This window comes from Rhipicephalus microplus, chromosome 7 (assembly GCF_043290135.1).
Source record: "Rhipicephalus microplus isolate Deutch F79 chromosome 7, USDA_Rmic, whole genome shotgun sequence".
In the NCBI taxonomy this organism is placed as follows: domain Eukaryota; kingdom Metazoa; phylum Arthropoda; class Arachnida; order Ixodida; family Ixodidae; genus Rhipicephalus; species Rhipicephalus microplus.
The window spans coordinates 35081552-35102162 of NC_134706.1; the positions used below are offsets into that span (position 1 = coordinate 35081552).

Sequence of the window (20611 nt, forward strand, 5' to 3'; positions counted from 1 at the left end):
AGAGACAGAGCTCCGCACCCTAAGGAGCTTCGCCCCTAAAACCGGATGGCAGTCCCTTCGAGGTCGGAGTAAAACCGATGTCGTAGACGCAAAACTCGGTGGGTATGCACCGCTAAAAGCGGGTACTTGTCAAACTGCTCTTGGCATAATGAAGCACGGCATAGTCTACCATAGCACACTGGTGGGAGGGGAATGTGAGGATGAAGAGAAAGGAAAACAAGGAAAGAGTAAAGCATGGCTTAACTTTTTCAGTCTAGTTTAGCATCGGTATGAAAATGCTTACCACCTTGGTGGCAAAACGCCTTTTCCACGTCGCTGTACACGGTCAGACGCAAGCCTCGCAGAACCAGTACAAGGAACACCTACCCGCACATCTTTTAGACATCCGGTGTCACAATCCCAAATTTATCCCCAATCTAACCAGGCAAGACTATGGCCATCTGCAGGTATCGTCGCCTGTGAGCTCAGAACCCGCGAAAGGCACCCATGGTGCCAATCGCATGGAGCATAATTCACATAGAATCATTCTCTAGATTCATCACAGTCATAGGTCAATCTTTAACCTACAGATGACAACAGGACATCTAAGAAGATCCAACTAAACCTCCAAAGACCACATGAATATGTCAAGCTTTACTGTAAGCTTGCGATAAAATAATCTTGCTATGTTTTCAAGAATTTAATTTCTAGTTATTGTTGCTCATTGAAACTTATAATTACAATAGGACTTTTAGTTTTAATCTTGATTACATCATAAAAATAAAAGCGATTTTCTTATTCTTGGCTAACTTCCTGCTATATATGTACGAAAAAAACACGGCAGTTTTCGTTGCGTTTTTATGGTCATAGATGGCGGCACTTGTCAACGCATCTCGAGTGTCGTCGAGGCTATATGAAAAAAATATATAGATTAGAAGACATACAAGTTGTGATACAAACACTCAACACTGTAGATACAAGCACGCTCGTGCTGACACCACAAGCTTGATTTATCCGATTGATCTCTTGTTCAGTGAAAATTAATTTTCAGCCATATTTACGGCCAGCCGTAGACTACTAACGCTAAGATAGCTGCACTCGTCTGAAAAAAGTCACAGTTTTGCCGCAAAGGCAAAACAATGATCGTGATAGCAATAAATTGGAAATTCACACGTAAAATGTAAAGCAGGTCGAAACGTGCCCCACGTTTCTCACGCACAAATGACGTACAAAACGTATTAACAGGCACGCGAATAAGCGTCTCAGTTGTTGCTTCGCTGTCTACGAAAAGTGAGCGCTTTTCGCAAACGGACTCTGCAACAATTGCAGTAACATTTGTGCGCCAGGTAACTACAGCAGAATCGTTCCAGGTAAAGGCCGAGGCCAGCCAAGGCGTACGATCCTCTCCTCTTCCCCACCACGAGATAAGGGCATGCGAGGGAGCGTCGCTCCCTTTCTCTAAGCGGAGCAAATTACGCGTGGGAGATTAGAGCACGCACCGCCACGCGATGTGGCGACGCGCGCTCAGTGCGCCATCTTGCTGGTAATGCTCAAAACACAATTTCCCCCGATGTGCCCGTCAGCAGCGGTAAGCGGTAAAAATATGAATAGCTTGCCGTGTGACCGGTCAACGAAGTGCTCCTCCGTGACTTAGTGGCTAACGCCGCACACTCACGATTCAGAGGGCCCAAGTTCGATTCCGCGCACGAAAGCCTTTTTCAGGTTTTTGTTGTCTTGCATTCTCGTATATATGGATACGTATACATATACGGTGAGTGATGGCGGCGTCAACGACGACGCTGGAGGCAAAATCCAGCCCAGAGCGTCCATATAATTGCTATAGCAATAAAATGGCAGTGAGAGAGAGAGGAGAACTGATGCTAGGGCAAGAAAGCGATAAAGGAAGAGGAGGAAAAAAGAGATAAGTTCTGCGGTTTAACGTCCCAACACCATGATACCATTATCAGTGAGGCTGTAGTGCAGGGTTCTCGAAAACTAAAACCATCTGGCGTTCTTAAACGTTCACTGACACCGCACACAACACGACTCTTCGGCAATACACGCCTACATCTCCACGCAAGCACTGTGGTCGCGATCGATTCCACGGCCTTCACGTTAGCCGGTGAACACCACAGCCGCTACACCACCACGGCGTTATGAGGAAAAGGGGGTGAGAGGGAAAACATAGCAGAAACATGTACAGTGTCAATTTTTATAAAAGGGAGCACGGGAGAGCACGTGACCTATGCGTTCCGGCGCCTGCTGGCCGCGCGCTCACGTGGCAGCGAGAGCAACCACACTCTCTTTTCGAGTCATCTTGCGGCGAACAAAACAATCATTCGTTGCTGATATAAAAGAAACAACAAGATTGTGACCCCCTCCCCCTTCTAAACGATTACGCGAGAGCGGGGAATCGTTTAAATGGGCAGGGGTTGCAATCTTGCCGTTCTATATCAGCAGTGAATGGTTGTTTTGCTCGCCGTGAGATGACGCGAAAAGAGAGTGTGGTTGCTCTTGCTCCCACTTGAGTGCGCTGCCAGCAGCCGCCAGAGCGCGAAGGCCCCGCACGCGTTGCCATGTTCCCTTTCATAAAAAATTGACGCTGTTCAGATATATGCATGCCGAGAATGAGAAGTGAGGGCGAGGGAAGTTATGTGATGGACTTCGAGGGCTGTGATTTGGCGTATACACATGAGCAGACGTGTAGACTAAGCATTAACTGGAGATATCACACAGCCTGCCGTTTCTCTCATTGAATGACGACAATTTCCGTGAACGCACATTGACTATACTACAGCGATTATGGGCTTGTTCATGACATCCTTGCGCGGGGTTCACCATACACTGTGTGCGTGTTCATGTTAAATACTTGAGCGTCCAAAAGCTTTAATCACTGACGTTAGTCATCTAAATGAAGATGTACCTCTACGATATAAGCTAATGAGAACTAACAGAAAAAACAACAACATTGAAATCCTTTTTCTATAGGATCAATGTGCGTCCTCATCGAACGGTGCTAAAGCCGTCAAACACAAAAAGACATGTCGCAAGTTCTCATTATCAATGTACAGTGAAGATTGAACTAAACTCCTGCAAAGACACGCTACACTTTGGTGTTATCGCGGTTCCTATAACGGAGGGATCAACTATGTTTGTTAAGGTGAAAGACTCACCCCCGTATTCACAAATGCTCCTCGACTCGACTTTCTTCTTTCACTTGACATAGCTGAGCACTGCGCTACTCAACAATCACACCAGATTATTGTTGATAGTGGTGGTGACTTGCCATGCCTAGAGACAGCACTCCCTAATATATATATATATATATATATATATATATATATATATATATATATATATATATATATATATATATATATATATATATATATATATATATATATATATATATATATATATATATATATATATATATATATAAGAGCCGGCGGTTTTTTCAACCATCAGAAGACAGGTTCGGCAAGCGCCTGTATATTTTTGTCGCTCTTCACGAGCGACATAGCCTGCATGACCAACTTCTATTATGTCGATACCACGTCGCCCGCGAGGTAAGCGTCTTCCGTGATCACCAACCAGGGTTGTCGAAACAAAAACACCATCCTGACGCGGCGGTAGAGTCGATCTCAAGAGAAGGAACAAAGAACGGCTTCGCGTCCATCTTGCGGGTGGCAAGTGCGATCACTTCGGGAACATTCAAGTCCAATGGTTCTTCATCGTAAGGCCAGTCCGTAAGGCGAACATCGTCCAGAGCTGCTTGAAATGTCATGGCTGGATTTCTCAGAAGAAAACTCTTATCGCTGCAGCCTTGAAACATTCTGACAACGTTGTGGAGAAGAGGGTCCGTGTTCGTGGCATGATCCAAAACTATTTCGTAGATGAACTCCAACGTTTTCTTTTCGGCAATCTGCACAACAAGATCGTCCACAGAAACTTTCTTCCTGTTTGATGTATACGGGTGAGTGCGAACCCAGCCACTGCATGCGAACCTGTAAAAATTTGTGCAAGGTTTCAAAGTCAGGTTAGAGAAGGTGTGCAGTCACCCACCTTCCTCCATGCAGTCTGCCATGGTACAACGCACGGCAGACTGCATGGAGAGAGAGAATATATATATATACTGAGAGAGTGAATAAATACGGATGTTTGTCTCTCGGAAAAAGCCACTTTTTGTTTGCACAATACTTCGCTTACAGAGCGATCTTGAAGCTGCAGGAGCAGTGATTTTGGTATTGTAAAATGACTGATTGTTGCAAAAGGTATGGCTTTTCTTTTTATTGTCCCATTCATAGTGGCACCTTCTACGGCTTCCATACTTGGACGACGTCAATTTCTTTTTACGCGCGAAACACTTTTTCCACACAATACCATGCACACATGCTGCAAGCAAAGGTCCCCGGCTGGTTTGTTACAACAATGCGATCATTTTTCTTCTTCCGAACAATCGAACAGCACGTGGTCTGAGAAAGATGGTGCAAACCTGCGAAAACGGTGTTTATCGTTACCGAAGTTCACACATGCCACGTCGCGCCCATGAAGAGCAGATAGTACTGCTGTTCGCTGCGGTTGCCTTCGTTATATTTGAAACGACGTCCGCGTGGCGTAAGTAGCCCACTTAGTTCAGATACTTACTTAACAGGGCAAGAAGAGCGTGTTTAAAGAGGGGTTCACAGTTAAAGGGAACACTTTCGTGCGCAGAATGTCTGGATTTCACTCTGTGGCAAAAAGACGGGGGCTTAGATTTGCATGAGACTACTGCTGGCTGACTGTTGTAAACTGGTGCCGAGCGTGAAAGATTTTCATACGTTTACTCGCAGTCATGAGACCCACAATATGATAGGTTCTCATCCGAATGTTCCCTTTAAAATGGGTGGTACTGTACACATCTTGAACAACCATTTCTGTATTGCCAACATAAATCATGTAATGCAAACTTCAATTCAATAACCAGTGCACGTCTCTCATAATCATATTGTGGTTTTGGGACGTAAAACAACATATAGTATTATTATTATCAATTACGGACGTCTTCAAGAAACCACCATATCGGGGGTTTTTGGACGTAAAACAACAGATAATGTTACTATCATCAATGACGGACGTCTTCAAGAGGCCACCATATCGGGTGTTTTGGGACGTAAAACAACAGATAGTGTTACCATCATCAAAACAGACGTCTTCAAGAGACCACCATATCGGGGGTTTTGGGACATGAAACGACCGATAGTGTTACTATCATCAATTACGGACATCCTCAAGAGACCACCATATCGGGGGTTTTGGGACGTAAAACAACAGATAGTGTTACCATCATCAATTACCGACATCTTCAAGGGACCACCATATCATGGTTTTTTCGGGACGTAAAACAACAGATGGTAAACAACAAAAAGAAGTGTTTGGTCCGTACCGTGGGTCGTTCCCACCTCTATTGTTGTTGTTGTTGTTGTTGTTGTTGTTGTTGTTGTTGTTGTTGTTGTTGTTGTTGTTGTTGTTGTATGTCACCACCTCTACTTTATTATGATTCGGTCAATAGATGAAGTTGTTTGTATACGTCCTTGGGAATAATGTAACTAGGTGACGTTAGTGGTTTTCGAAGCATATCCATAGAGAGAATGATGATAAGTGGGTGACGCGTCCATCCATCCGTCCGTGCGTCTGTCCGATCGCCCGTCCGTCACTGCGTTCATCTGTCTGTTTGTGGTTCCGTGAGTCCGTCCATGCGTCTGTCCACCGTCCTTGCTTCCGTCCATTCTTCCGTGCTTATGTTGGTCCATCCGTACATGTCTGCGTCCGTCCGTCCAGCTGTATGTCCGTCCAGCTGTATGTCCGTCCACCTGTATGCCCGTCCGCGTTTCCGTTCATCTGTCCATCCGTCCGTCGGTCTGTTAATGCTTTCTTCCACCCGTCCGTGCGTTCGTCCATTCATCCATTCATGCTTCCATACATTCAATCGTCCTTCCATGCGTCCGTTCACCCATCCATGATTTCATCAGACCAATTCGCCACGAGTACGTCCATCCGTATATCCGTCTACGACGCATGGACGGGCGGATGGACGGATGGATGGAAGCACGGACAGACAGACGGACGCGTCACCCCAATCCTCATCATTCACTCCATAGATATGCTGTGACTTTACATTCACTCCATAGATATGCTGTGACTTTCTTGTCTTCCTTATATTATTAGGTTGTTATCGACATCATCTGCGTCTTAATTGTTCTGATTCTAATAACTTGCTTGTTGTATAAATGTTACGTCTGTAGAATACGTCCGTACAGTTGTTGCGAATTAAGGACGTTAATTAATTCATCTTGTCTGTATTGGGATGATTATATATCGCGTGTAAACCTTTTTAAACTAGACGTTATTCCAACCTTTCTATTCACACCCATGTTCTTGACTGGAGGTATTTCCCCCAAGGGTTGTTGAAAGCTGGAACAATTTACCCGGTTCTGTTCATAGATTGGCTCAGTCAAATTTCATATAAGCACTGCTGTGAAAATACTAACATTGTGGTTGTGGTCTTTTACGTTATCGTTGAAAACTATTTGTTTTTTTATAACAAGAAATATTCTGCATTTCTGCAATAAAGCTGCAAAGGGCTGCAGTGTAAGAAAGATCTTGATTAGTCCAGGGGTCAGAGCAGGTTATTGTGGTTCTGTGTGGGGCGTCTTGCGCGTTTGTGTTACTTTTAGTTCAGATATATGTACCAATCGACTTCGCCCAAACGCCCAAATGATCGTCTTGTGATCTGCATTCCTCGGCAGGAGAACGACACTTGGTAGGGGAGGCACGTTCTCCAAGTGCCACCTTTGGCTACACCTCTGCCCCACAATGAATAGCTAGATTTAAGTACAGCGACACAGACATACATATACTAAAATACATTTCAAACAATAATTACGACTATCAACCTCCCGTAAATTTTGCCTTGCGAATACTTTCGCTTGCGGCTGCATAGCTCCGACCTTCTTACAGCACGTTATCACCGCTCAAGGACGGGGCGACGCTGACGGTGACGTCCATGATGAGGTCGGCGCCATTGCAGAGGCGCTCGGCCGTGCTCATGTCCAACACCAGGCCACCTCCGCTCCTGTCGGTCTCGGTCTGCGAGTGCAGGTTCCGGGTCCTGGCTGACCACGAGAGCCGGTGTTCGGCGCCGCGCAGTTCGAACCGGTACAGGAAGCGTAGCGCCTTCTCGCTCGACCCGATGAGAAGCACGGCGCCGAAGAAGTGGTTCCTCGAGGCCCTGTTGCTCCTCTTCCTGAGCATCACGACGAAGTCGCGGCCCAGGCATGTCTGCAGCGCCACCCAGCAGAAAGCCTCGACGCGCCGGAAGTTCGTCGCCGTCACGACCACGTTCTCGCCTGTATGTTAATTTGCGTGGAAAACGAGCACTTAGTTAAAGGGCGTGTCTACACAAAGTACACGTGTTTTTTACGTGCTTGTATAGTTATAAAGTTACGACAATATATAAATACCAAATTATTCTGCATGCCCGTCCGTTTAGAAGATCCGATTTTAATCCGATCGACTTCAAATGGGACTCGTTTTTCGTTTAGGCTTCTTTTGGCTGGGCTTAGTGTAATCTGGCTGGTTTTATTAGCTGGTAGATTGCTTAGTACACCGCTTAATCAGTTGAGTTATGGTCGGTTGGTTGATCAATTGTGACAAGTAAGCCCGCAACCTTTCTGAGAGAAGGCTGACAAACTGATGTCCCTTAAACAAGTCGGTTGCCCATTGAATGGTCTGTCTGGCAGTTTGACCAGCTGCAGACAAACGGTCAGTCGGCCAACCATTGAGTCGTTTGTTCGTTAGTACATTTATCGGTTCGATTGACATTGCGTCCATCCGAAATCGTGTCTGTTGGTTCTCAGCGACTTGGTTCGTCTGTTCGTTGGTCTGACAGACATGACCGACCCCGGACACTGCCCAGTCATTAAGTTAGCCGTGACCAACTTTTCAATTACGTACGCGTGAACGGTCTATACACTAGTCGTTTGTTAGTTGGGCGGTCTTCGCCGCTTTCGTAGCTCAAATTCTCGATGCTCCTATGACGCCTCTGACTGACCAACTGATCATTAGTCCACGGTTCGTTGGTCATCGGACTACTGGCACGTCTTTCCACCTATCAGATAGATTCATGGATCACCAAATGCTCTGTTGATTAGCTGGTCAGATCGTGTGAAGTTTACTTTCGGTCGGCTTAGGTGAGATTGTGTTGGATAGTTCGTTGGTTTCGTCCGACAACACGGGCCATGAACTCAGTCCATCAAGAAACGTTAGATAAAACGCATCGTGCCCAAGGTTAGTTAATACTGTCAAGCCAACGGCCACGCGTATTGAAGGACGGGACTGTACCATGCAAATTCTTTAACGTCTAGGGAAGAATGAATTACGCAAGGGCATCAAATCACATAATATTCGTCAGCTTCAGCGAGGCTCACTGCATACTTTCCAAAAATATAGTCGTATAAAAAAGTGAAGCGTGCAAACATTGACACGAGAGAGTATACCAAGAAAAGAAAACCGCCAGCGTCTGTTCTTGCTCTCAAGTTTTTCTGTGCTATTCGCCTGGTGCTCCTGCTAAATTCAATCAAATACCTCGGATTTATGCCGTCGCTTCTACTTGCTTACATCGTCAAGAAGGTATACACTGTAAAGATATCCATGTCCATGTTAACAGATGGCAGACACGCTAAATTTCCGATAACTCTACGGATGTAAAAGAAAGTCCTCTCGAGAATGTCTTGTGAAGTAAATTTTGCACGTGTCTGTATATTCTGGAGTATCTCATTCACGCCACCCTGAACTAGATAGAAAACAGGCCGAAGAGTGACCAAATTTGCAAAATAAATTCTATCCTACTCCTACTCAGCTACATAGGAGGTTTTCGTAACACTACCCAGATCATGGTGTAAGAATAATTCGTGCAGCGTGGCCCATGCTCTAAAGATTGCTTCCCTTGGAGCCACTGAAACTGCGCTATTGTGAAATCATCAAGGGGAACGCGAAGTTTGCGAAGTCACATTTATCTTATCAGAACGTCACGTGCCAGTTTTTTTTATTTAGGCACAAGGGCAACCCTTCCACGTCATTATCCATTCAACCCGAATAACCGCAACTTGTTTGTAGTGAAAAGCGCCGTGGTGGAGTACGAGTACTTCCAGCAGCTTCATCCATGACGTCACATGTAAGATACATAAACGTGAAGTATGCTTCGCAAACCAAAGAGGACTTCTTAAGTCGCATACAAAGAGGGTGCCCGAACAGCAGACCTCACAGAACCTATGTGAGAGCGATGGCGGAAAACTCTGCTCAGCTACGATGTACAGGACCAATCCTGTCCTATCCAGAATGTGTGGTGTGCTACTAGATGACAAGGTCTTCCGTCCTCCATCTAAGTGGCAAGACCTAGACTAACAACTAGCCAGATTTCTAAATAAAGTTGTTTCACTCACTCACTTGCTCATACTACCTCTGCGCATCACTCTAAGTCGTCTTTGTTTTTTTTTATGCCAATGCATTTCTTAGTCAGACTATGTCCGGCATCCGACGTCGTCCGCGGCAGGGTCCGCGCCCCGGCAGGTGTTGTCTCTCCGCTCTCACTCTCTCTCCTATAGCAACAGCTGCGGGCGGGCGCGCTTATTATCGCCCCTAGCAACCAGAGCATGTGGTGGGAGAGAGTGTAGAAGAAGATAGGTGCAGTGCTTCTCTCGCTATTCGCTCTCTCTCCTCCATGTGCCCCACTCTTCCGTCCGCTTGCTCCTCACTCTAGATCATTCGCTGGCTCGGTGCCTCTCAAGACGATGGCAGAAGTCGGTGAGGGCGAATGTCTAACGACAACGGTACAATCTCTCGGCGCCAGAAATGCATTCGCATTTGCTCACAATTCCCTTCGGAGAGGTGGGGGTATTTTTTCTTACCCTGCAGTGCTTCGCAAGCACGGAGACCTGTAAAGCTTGCAAAAGCTGTCCGTCTCGTGGAGTGCGGCGCGGTTGGTTTTCAAAAATGAATACGAGCCAGGTTATCGGTTTGGCGCTGTAATTGTGCGTACTGTCTATGCGATACTGCACCTTGTAATCTCGGAACAAAGTCGTGCGTGCCGAGAACGTGTCCCACGAGCCTCTGCAGCGGTCCTCGCCACTTGAAAGACTTCCTGCCGAGCACGCAGCAACAGGGCCTGGATGCAAGCGCAAGGCAAGCAATCACGCAGAGCACGTTACCGTGCGCACAGGCATTTCAAGGCTATGCTGCCAGTCAAATACTGAACGCTTACGCGGAAACGCAAACGAGTGGTTTCAGCGGCACAACATGTGGTACAGCAGTGCTCAAGTGCTATACAAAACTTGTGCATTTGTGTAACTGCACATGTGGCTCACGCTCAGCCAAGTTCGCTCCAGCGTCTTTGAGCTACCTAAGAGTCGCATAATATCAATTACAGATTGCTCGCATGATAGGTCCGACTTCATGCCGATTGTAGTGTGCCTAGATGAGTGAGAAAGCGTGCATCAAGGCGCCCAGCTGTTGAGTTCGCATTGACTTTTCTCCCCTCGTGTGCTATAGGCACCCGGCAATGCAATTTACGAGATCTGATGGTAGCGCCAGAACAGACAGCCTAGCGGGTAGGCGCAGCAAAACCGAGTCTTCCAATGCGTAGCCTAGCGAGTAGACGCAACAAAACCGAACTTGCACGTGCATATTTTTCTTTTTTAGTTGTGAGCATGCGGTCACGGCTGATTAGATAAGCGCCCAGGAAGCGTTCTTTGCAAAGGTGCCAAAAAGGGCACTGACACTTCAGCATGTCACTGTGTTCAGCGAGCGTTCCATTATTTTGTATCCCTGCCGGTCGGTAGCAACAATGCTGAGGCGGCCCAAAGAGCTTCGTTGCGCCCTCTGGTTCACTGTTGGGTGCCTATTGCAGCGCCGGCCAAGGAGCTTGAGCGAAACGCTAATCCAGCGCATTCGTGACGACGAACGCACCGCTTTAGCGTTTTGCTGCTACCATCAGGAGTGATGAGTGCATTTACCTTCACTGCGCGTTCGCGCCGAGATTGCCGACGAGGCACCGCGCAGCGTCTGTGCGTTGTCTTGTGGTCCACAGCCGCTCTATCTCCCCCTTTGTTTCCAATTACTGTCACACACACACACACACACACACACACACACACACACACACACACACACACACACACACACACACACACACACACACACACACACACACACACACATATATATATATATATATATATATATATATATATATATATATATATATATATATATATATATATATATATATAACCTGCTCACGACTGATTATTTTTTCATCCACTTATCTTTCTTCTTATTTACATTCCTTTGGTTCTAATAACTTCCCCTGGAAATTCCTTGGCATTACTGTCTGTTAGAACTCATTATTATTGTGTTAAAACACGGAAAAACGAGCCCTTAGGTATACACTTCTTTCCCTTATTTATATATATATATATATATATATATATATATATATATATATATATATATATATATCTGCCAAGGGAGTATAGGGGAAGCTGTCAGACGGAAATGTATTGCTAATGTGAAGAAATAAAAGTATGTGAAAAGATGACTTGCCGTGTGCAGGAACCGAACCGGCGACCTTCGAATAACACGAACTGAACCTTCGACCTTCAATGTTAAATGCTTCCGCAATAATTTCCATGGCATTATTGTGTCATAACACAAAAAAACGTGTCCTCAAATATACACTACTTTCCCTTAAATATACATATATATATTTATTAAACACGGCTTCTTCATCCATCTTAAGAACTGGTTAAACACGAAAGTGCAACGTGTCCTGACAGAAGCAGTGCTTGCATGCAGTCATACATAATAGCTTGTACGCCTGTTGGTGTTTGACAGATATAGCAACCACTTGCGTAGATGCACCCACATTGACGCATAGTGGCACATATCCATTAGGTAAAAGCATCCGGAGACTTGATTCTCTCCTCCAACCTTTTTAGCGAAGTATGTAAGTACTGTCGAATGACCAGGCGCAGGTTCCCGCTCCCGCAGCTCTCGACGGCCCAGTCAATCACTTTAGGAATGCTGCAAACGGGTGTTGAAAACCCGTCGCCCTTAATCTACAGTATGCTTATTGACGACAAAAAGCATGTCAGCCCTTCCATCAGAGAGTATCGTAGAGAGAATGCGTGGAGATATAAGGCACGTTTGTGGAGTGCCATGCATGTGCCTCAATAGCCCTAGGCCATTATCGTCACGGACTGAGAGGTCATTGGTTCGACTCCCAAAGGTCTGTACATTTATTTGTGTGTCCACCATAACGAAACCTCTAACGGTACCAAGCAATACCTAAAACGGTCAACCCGATTTGCAGCACCCCCCAATATTTCTCACGCTTGAGTGTTAATACTTGTGCGATTGTCAATTAAAAAGTAATCAGTGCGCATATCTAAGGCACCATAAGAGCACGTCAATAGTTTGTATGTGTGGCCTTATACTAGAAAAGGCACACATAAGTATTTCTATGGACCATAGCGCTTATCACGCTGCGATAAGAGAGCTGTCTGTCTGTCTGTCTGTCTGTACATTTACCTGTGTGTCCACCGTAACGATACCTCTAAGGGTACCAAACAATACCCCTGCCCGCCCGCCCGCCTGCCCGCCTGCCTGCTCGCCTGCCTGCCTGCCTTGTCCTGCCTTGCCTTGCTTTCCCTTGCCTTGCTTTGCCTGACTGCTTGCCTGCCTGCCTTGCCTTGCCTGCCTGCCTGCCTGCCTGCCTGCCTGCCTGCCTGCCTGCCTTGTCTTGCCTTGCCTTGCCTGCCTTGCCTGCCTGCCTGTCTGTCCGTTTGTCTGTACATTTATCTGTGTGTCCGCCATAACGAAACCTCTAACGGTACCAAACAATACCCCTGCCCGCCCGCCCGCCTGCCTGCCTGCCTTGTCTTTCCTCGCCTTGCCTTGCTTTGCCTTGCTTTGCCTTGAATTGCCTGCCTTGCCTTGCCTTGCCTGCCTTGCCTGCCTGCCTGCCTGCCTGTCTTGCCTTGCCTTGCTTTGACTTGCCTTGCTTTGCCTGCCGGCCGGCCTTGCCTGCCTTGCCTGCCTTGCCTTGCCTTGCCTGCCTTGCCTTGCCTTGCCTGCCTGCCTACCTTGCCTTGCCTTGCCTTGCCTTGCTTTGCCTGCCTGCCTGCCTGCCTGCCTGCCTGCCTTGCCTTGCCTGCCTGCCTACCTGCCTGCTTGCCTGCATGCTCGTCTGTCTGTCTGTCTGTACATTTATCTGTGTGTCGCCATAACAAAATCTCTAACGGTACCAAGCAATACCCCAAACGGTCAATCCGATCTGCAGCACCCACCAATATTGCTCACGCTTCACCGCTAATACTTGTGCGATTGTCAATTAAAAAGCAATCAATGCGCATATCTGGGGCACCGTAAGAGTACGCCAATATTTTGTATGTGTGGCACCATACTAGAAAAGGCAGACACAAGTAATTCTATGGACCACAGCGTTTATCACGCTGCGATGACAGAGCTACACGATGCTAAAAAATGCTTGTGTTCTGAAAATTTTGCAAAGACGACGTGGTGTTGGCACCTGCCCGTTGCTTTGCGTTCTACACCTTTTCGCCTCTGAGACAGGTGAGCATCTTTCTCCGTGCGCGCGCCCGCCTTCTTTCGTTTCCAACGATAACTGCCAAATAGCGCTCGTGTCTAACGTGCCTCGATGCGCTCATTCACCTTCGCTGCAGGGATAGACACTTTTTAACGCAGCGCTTCCAGAATAGAATTCATCGATTTTCCTGTGCATAGCATCAAATAAATGTTTTGTTCGCTCTCTCCAGACGCAAGAATATCGTCTTTCGGCGACATTTGCAGTGAAACATGCAGTCACGGGGCCAATATTTTGATTAATTAAGTAATTGGCTAACAGAGTGGCAAAATTCATGATTGGCTGACTAAGTTATCCGGAACATGCCGTCAACGTCGTTGCCAAATGGTAGAAATCCCGTGCTCATCTCTGCGCTCTAAAGGTTTGACCCCACGTATCCCTCGCAGAACGTCAGCGCGAGGCTCCTTGACGCGGCGGCGCGCCGGAGTGTGGGCGGATGGCTACGCGAAGCCGCACGCTCTCTCTCTCTCTCCGTATGGGAAAGTGCTCGACACCGCGTAAATGAAAGTGCGCCGACGCGCTGCGACGGATATGTGGGGTCACGCCTTAAAAGATGAACTGCGACGTGACTGCTTACCCGCGCTCGCAGGAATTCTCATGCCTCTTCTTGTCGGCGATCAGCAGAGACGTCGTGCAACCCTTGGAGCGATACTTGCAGGGAAACAACGTGGATTCGGCCAGCTTCTCCAGCGCCAAGTTTCTGTTGTTGCCTGAACCCAAAATAACAGTGCACGGGCGAATCTAAGATACGTTTGGGCATGTTCTCTTTCCTTATAATAATATGGCCTTAGCTGCAAAAATTCAAAACAAACTCCACCTGAAGAGAAGTCTCAACGAGCTGTGGAGCACCGATTCAACTACGTTTCCCTTGTGTTTGTATTGTTTACTTCTCTTTTTGAATACGGCGAATATGCCTGTCTGCGGCAAGTTTTCTTTTCATGCTTTTTACTTTCTTCACATTGATATCACAATTACTACAATACAGTTACAAGAATATAATCAAGGTCCAATATACCTTCCCGTACTTCATTATTTGTTCATTTCCCTTTATATTACACTCAAATTTTGACAGTGATGGCCATCATTCAACTGAATTCAGACAATGTTATTGAAAATCAGCAAGTGCAAACACACATTAGTCGACAAAGGAGCCTTGCTGATAAACGGTTAGCTCTCACGGAACCCATCACACATTACCGATGACGAATAACGATGACATATAGTAATAACATCGTCGCTTCGTTGTATCTATATATGTATAATTTTGTAATCTTACAATTTTCGCTACTTTCATTGCTATTTAAGTATTTGTGTTTAAATTGCGTAGAATATTCTATTACGCTGTATACTGTGGGACCTCCTGTGTTTCTTTGTCATGCAAATCGTGTTATGAATGAGTAGAAAACTTGATTGACTGATTGATATATTGATTGATTGATTGAAAAGAATAGTGGAAACTTTCTAAAGGAAGATAGGCGTTGAGGATGTCTGCGGGTGTTTGCACCGCTGTCAGAACTGCTTTCAACGTATTATTTATTTATTTATTTATTTATTTATTTATTTATTTATTTATTTATTTATTTATTTTACCCTCAGGGCCCGAGGGCATTACAGAGGGGAGGGGAGATATACATAACAGAAGCAATGTGAAACACCAAAGAAAAAAAATTGCCCGCAGCTTCCCTCGGGGGAACACTGAGGAGGATGCGGACCATATAATTGGTTAACGGGGTGTTAAAGTGCGACTTACTTGAGTCGATGGCTAAATTGGTTAACGTGGTTGTGAAATGGGGTGTTAAATTGCGACTTACTTGGGTCGATGGCTAAGTTGGTTAACGTGGTTGTAGGAGGGGGTGTTAAATGAGTGAACACGTACACACGTATGCGAAAGGGCGGCGCTGGTCGAAGGGACGTCGATCATTGTGTTTGTGGATTCGTTGGAATTCATTTCACCGCGACCTTGGACGTCGACGCGCCGTACAAACCAACCGACGAGCGGCAACTGAGCGACCGAGCGCCGACCTTGAGTATATATACAGCACGACGGCGCATGCACTGTCAGCTGTTGAATGTTCTCGAAGCGCGACGCCACATGCGCGTCCACTGGAGAATCAGGAGAATTGTAGATGTCGAACGCGGTGTGTAGAGGAGGAAGGGTGCACAGATGGTGGAAGAGTGAAGCGCGCGCGGTGTGTAGAGGAGGAAGGGATGCACAGATGGTGGAAGAGTGGGCGACGGCGCGACGGCGCATGCGCGCGCGTCAGCTGTCGAATGTTCGAGAAGCGGCGCGGACGGCGCACTACAAGGCGCGAGTATAAGATGCTCCGCATCTAAAACTCACAGCAGATAAGTAAGTGAAATAATGTAGGCATAAATGACAACAATTTATAAGAAAAAACGTATACTAACAATAATAACCTTATATATACACACATAAGTACTACATATATACAAACTTATATATACATATATATACAAACAATCAGAGAAGAATATTAGTTTTACGAAATATATGTTTATCAGTTATATATGCGATATCATGGGGAAGATCATTCCAACTGACAGAAGTTCTGGGTATGAATGAGTCATGAAAACATTTGGTGTGACATGATGGAACTCCAACCTAAACGAATTTGCAGTGAATAAAAAGCAAGACGAAAATAAAGAAGGTGTACATAAGCTAAATGAATCACATGGTTCTTGTCGAAGGTGAAAGCCACATTTTTTTCTTCTCAGTCGACGTTTTGATCCTCCGCCACCACCTGCCGAAAGCTTATATACTGCACCAGGGATAGTCCTGCACTGATTCCAGGATCAGAGGCATTGCAAGTTTCCGCGGCTCATCTAATTTTGCTTGGCCTCCATGATCGGCCCACCTATGCCCAAGCAACGATGTCGCGTGATTACGTCATCATTACGTCACAAGTTTTAGCAATCTGTGGGGTTATTCTAAACGGAACAAACTTTTTTTGGCGCAAAACCTTTCGTAAAAATCAGATAAGTCACTGCACTCTGTCCTATCTGAACTATTTTTTCAAACTTTCTGCGCACGCCCCGCCGCGGTGGTCTAGTGGCTAAGGTACTCGGCTGCTGACCCGCAGGTCGCGGGTTCGATTCCCGGCTGCGGCGGCTGCATTTCCGATGGAGGCGGAAATGTTGTAGGCCCGTGTGCTCAGATTTGGGCGCACGTTAAAGAACCCCAGGTGGTCGAAATTTCCGGAGCCCTCCACTACGGCGTCTCTCATAATCATATGGTGGTTTTGGGACGTTAAACCCCACAAATTAATCAATCAAACTTTCTGCGCACAAAGAAAGTATATTTCTTGAAGAATACAAGACCAAGCAGTCCAAGTAGCCTACCCATTTTCTCGTCAGTATGGCGTCATACCGGGAGGACATCACGTGATGAATTTTCACATCATTCTTGTGGACGCCGCCGACGCCAACTTTGAATTTTCACGTTTGATGAGTTTCTCGCGTATTAAAAGACTTGTTTCAAATGACTACGGGACTTGTTTATGCATTATTATTCATTTGTGCATAGGCACAATTACACAACAACGTTGCTTGTCGAGCGAGTTGGAACGTGTCGTTCATATTGACACTGAACGCAAACACAAGACAGCAGACAAGTGTCTTATCGCTTGTCCGTTGTCTTGTGTTTTCCCCCGATACTGTTATGAAGGGCATAACAATTGCGCTTGAAATATGCCTCAGCTCACCTTTGGGAGCACGGCACACTGGACACATGGCGACGTTTTTCCGGCACGGGGCGCACAGGTGATGGCCGTTCTCACACTGCATGATGGAAGGGAGCGCGTAATTCCTGCAGACGGGGCACTCGAGCAGGCTGGACGTTTGCTTGACGGACGTCGTCGTCTTTGCTCGGGGCGGGTCGAAAACGCTGGTCCTGAAGGCCATGACTTCCGCCGCTGGTTGGACCGGAAGGGATACTGCGTAACAGCGCACCTTGAATTAAAAACGAAGGCTGCTCGCGCACATCAGTTTACGCACCGTATTACAATACCCTTCGAGAAGACGTTTTTTAAAGAGGGAAGCTTTGTGCTTCGATAAACCCCAAGTTCCCAATTTTTAAAACAAACTCTCCGTTAATGGGTTCGGACGAAAGTTGTCTAGGTGGCTCCGTTCTTCTATAGCTGTCTACATCGGTGGTGCTACGAACAGCACAGGGACTGCAAAACGCCTATCTGAGAGCCCAGTGGCACGGAAGCAAGAACTCCATTTAGGCCTATTGGTTCAGTTGATGTTACCATTGCTCAAACGAGCTTAAGATGCGGTTCTCCTAAGTGCTCGCCATGACCCCAAGCACCGATATTCAGGATGAACACGTTGTTCAGTGTTACTAAATACGCAGGAAAACGCGGTCCTCACCTTGACGTCGCGTCAATTTCGCACCTGTGTTGTTGTTCTTGTTCACCTATTGCCCGTGGCGCCTACCCACTGTGGGGGATTGGCCAAGAATTGAGTGGTTTTATGGAATAGTGTGCAGTTATATAATTTAATGCAGGTTATATCATAGAAATAATATGGATGACCCAAGAAATTGTGTTGCTTGATTCAATGCATATAGATATCTAAATGCTGAGATAGGTCAGGTCAGGTTAGGTGAGATCTTACCTGTGCCCACATATGGTTTTCCTCGTCTTCGTGATGCAGTCGCTTTTCATATACGCCACGCGCCCATTAGGGAGGTGGTGATGATGATTCGCGGAAGAATGGTACAATCTAGTACGGAGGATCGGCCAAGACGCGTGCGGAAATTGCGAAACACAAAATAAAGAAATGAAAACGTAGAGCAAGGAGAAAATGAAGGGAGAAGCATATGTTATGAAGATAATCTCTGGGAAAGCAAAAATGAGGGTGATAATTTTGGTGTCCTTCATTGTAATATATGAACGAGTTAGTTTATGTTAATAAGGTAAATGATAACGTGTCCGCAACCATTCGAGAGCTGGCCTAAAAGGAAATGGTTACGCTAAGAAAAGAGCACAAACTGAGAACCAAAACAAAAGTTGGGTAGAAAAGAGCGTTTTGGTAAAAACATGGGTATAAAACAGATATTATCTATTTTTAAATACACCTTCCAATTATAATGTGGTGTTTAACGTCGCGAAACCACCGTATGATTATTAGAGACGCTGTAGTGTTGGACTCTAGAAATTTCGACCACCTGGCGTTCTTTAATGTGCACCCAAATCTGAGCGCATGTGTATATATTGTCACGGTGCAGCGCGAACCAAAGGCAGATGAACGTTGACACAGCGACTCTCAGCAGCCGAACAGCAAGATCGCCTTCTTTATCTTCAATCAGCCAGAGCTCCACTACCTGGTGTCCGCCAAATCCCCTTATTGTCATTTTGGTCCACCAGTACACACGCGTCATTTGCCCCCCTCTTAATGAGCATCGCCCCGATGCTAAACCAGTAGTGCAGTTTTTTTTTGTCTGTTCTTTAAGAAGTGTCTTGCGCAGTCACTACCTTTCATAAGGCTTCATGCGCACAACGTGAACTAGTTCAGGACGGTGCGGGCGAAGCCTCGTACTATATGAAGTGTCGGGGACGACCTCGTAGGTAACATCACTCAGTCGTCGTAGTACTAGATATGGCCCAAAGTATCTCCTCAGGAGCTTTTCAGAGAGTCCTCGTTTCCGTATGGGCGTCCAAACCCATACTCTGTCACCGGTCTGGTAAACGACTGTTCTGCGGCGAGAATTGTAGCGGCTCGCGTCGTACTCTTGTTGTTGCTGGATTCGCAGGCATGCTAGTTGCCTTGCTTCTTCCGCTCGTTCTGTAAACATCTCGGCGTCCGGTTCGATGTCGTCCCATTCGTGCGCTAGCATCGCATCTAACATGGTTCTTACTTCCCTTCCGTGAATTAGGCTGAATGGGGTCATCTGGGTTGTTTCTTGCTTGGCAGTGTTGTATGCAAATGTGATATATGGCAAGATTTCGTCCCAATTTTTGTGTTCGACGTCTACATACATTGAAAGCATGTCTTGAATTGTTTTGTTCAGACGCTCTGTAAGCCCTTTCGTTTGCGGGTGGTAGGCGGTGGTCTTGCGATGGGTTGTTCCACTCAGCATGAGGACTTGTTCCAAAAGAGCTGCCGTAAATGCGGTTCCTCTGTCTGTGATTACGATGCTTGGTGCACCATGCCGCAGGACAACGTTCTCGATGAAAAATTGTGCCACCTCCGCTGCTGTACCTCTCTGGATAGCCTTTGTTTCAGCATAACGGGTAAGGTAATCAGTCGCGACAATAACCCAGCGGTTCCCAGCAGTAGAAGTAGGAAGTGGGCCCAAAATATCCATGCCAATCTGGTCGAATGGTGTTCTTGGGACCTGCACGGGCTGCAAGAGGCCAGCTGGTTTAGTCGGCGGTGACTTCCGTCGCTGGCAGTCGAGGCAAGTACGAACATGGTGTTTTACGGCTACGGTCAGTCTTGGCCAGAAGTAGCGCTGCCGTACTCTGGCCAACGTTCTTGTGTAACCTAAGTGGCCTGAAGTCACCTCGTTGTGGCATGCTTCGAGTACTTCGGAGCGAAGGGCTGCTGGGATGACGAGCAAATACGCAGATCCTGTTGAAGAGAAGTTTCTTTTGTATAGCACTCCGCTCCGTAAGCAAAATGATGACAGCGCTTTTACGAAAACAGTTGGTGCCTTCTGAGATCTTCCCTCCAGGTAATTAATTAGTGCAAGTAACTCAGGGCCACCACGTTGTTGCTGGGCAATAGCGGTTGAGTCAAGCACACCGAGAAATGCTGTTTCCTCCTCATCGGATAGAGTTGCCGATTCAATGGGTGAGCGGGATAGACAGTCGGCGTCCATGTGGCGCTTTCCTGACTTGTGTACGACAGTCATGTCGTACTCCTGCAGCCTGAGACTCCAACGCGCTAATCTCCCGGTAGGAT

The 20611-nt window shown here is 46.5% G+C and overlaps 2 protein-coding genes across 2 annotated transcripts in view; one reads left to right on the forward strand and one right to left on the reverse strand.

The window, feature by feature from the left end:
• The first annotated feature begins 4503 nt into the window (after positions 1–4503).
• Positions 4504–20611, forward strand: part of LOC142767410 (uncharacterized) — an 82360-nt gene continuing 66252 nt past the window's right edge. The window contains exon 1 of the mRNA XM_075869002.1: positions 4504–4596. The gene's annotated coding sequence lies outside the window, so the exon portion shown is untranslated. The remainder of the gene's footprint in view (positions 4597–20611) is intronic.
• On the reverse strand, positions 6973–17624 carry LOC142767737 (E3 ubiquitin-protein ligase Siah1-like). Its single transcript, XM_075869960.1, has 4 exons — positions 17404–17624; positions 14259–14391; positions 10077–10183; positions 6973–7367 (listed from the first exon to the last, which is right to left on the reverse strand). Exons 1-4 carry the CDS (start codon positions 17600–17602, stop codon positions 6973–6975), a joined length of 834 nt encoding a protein of 277 aa, XP_075726075.1. The 5' UTR covers positions 17603–17624.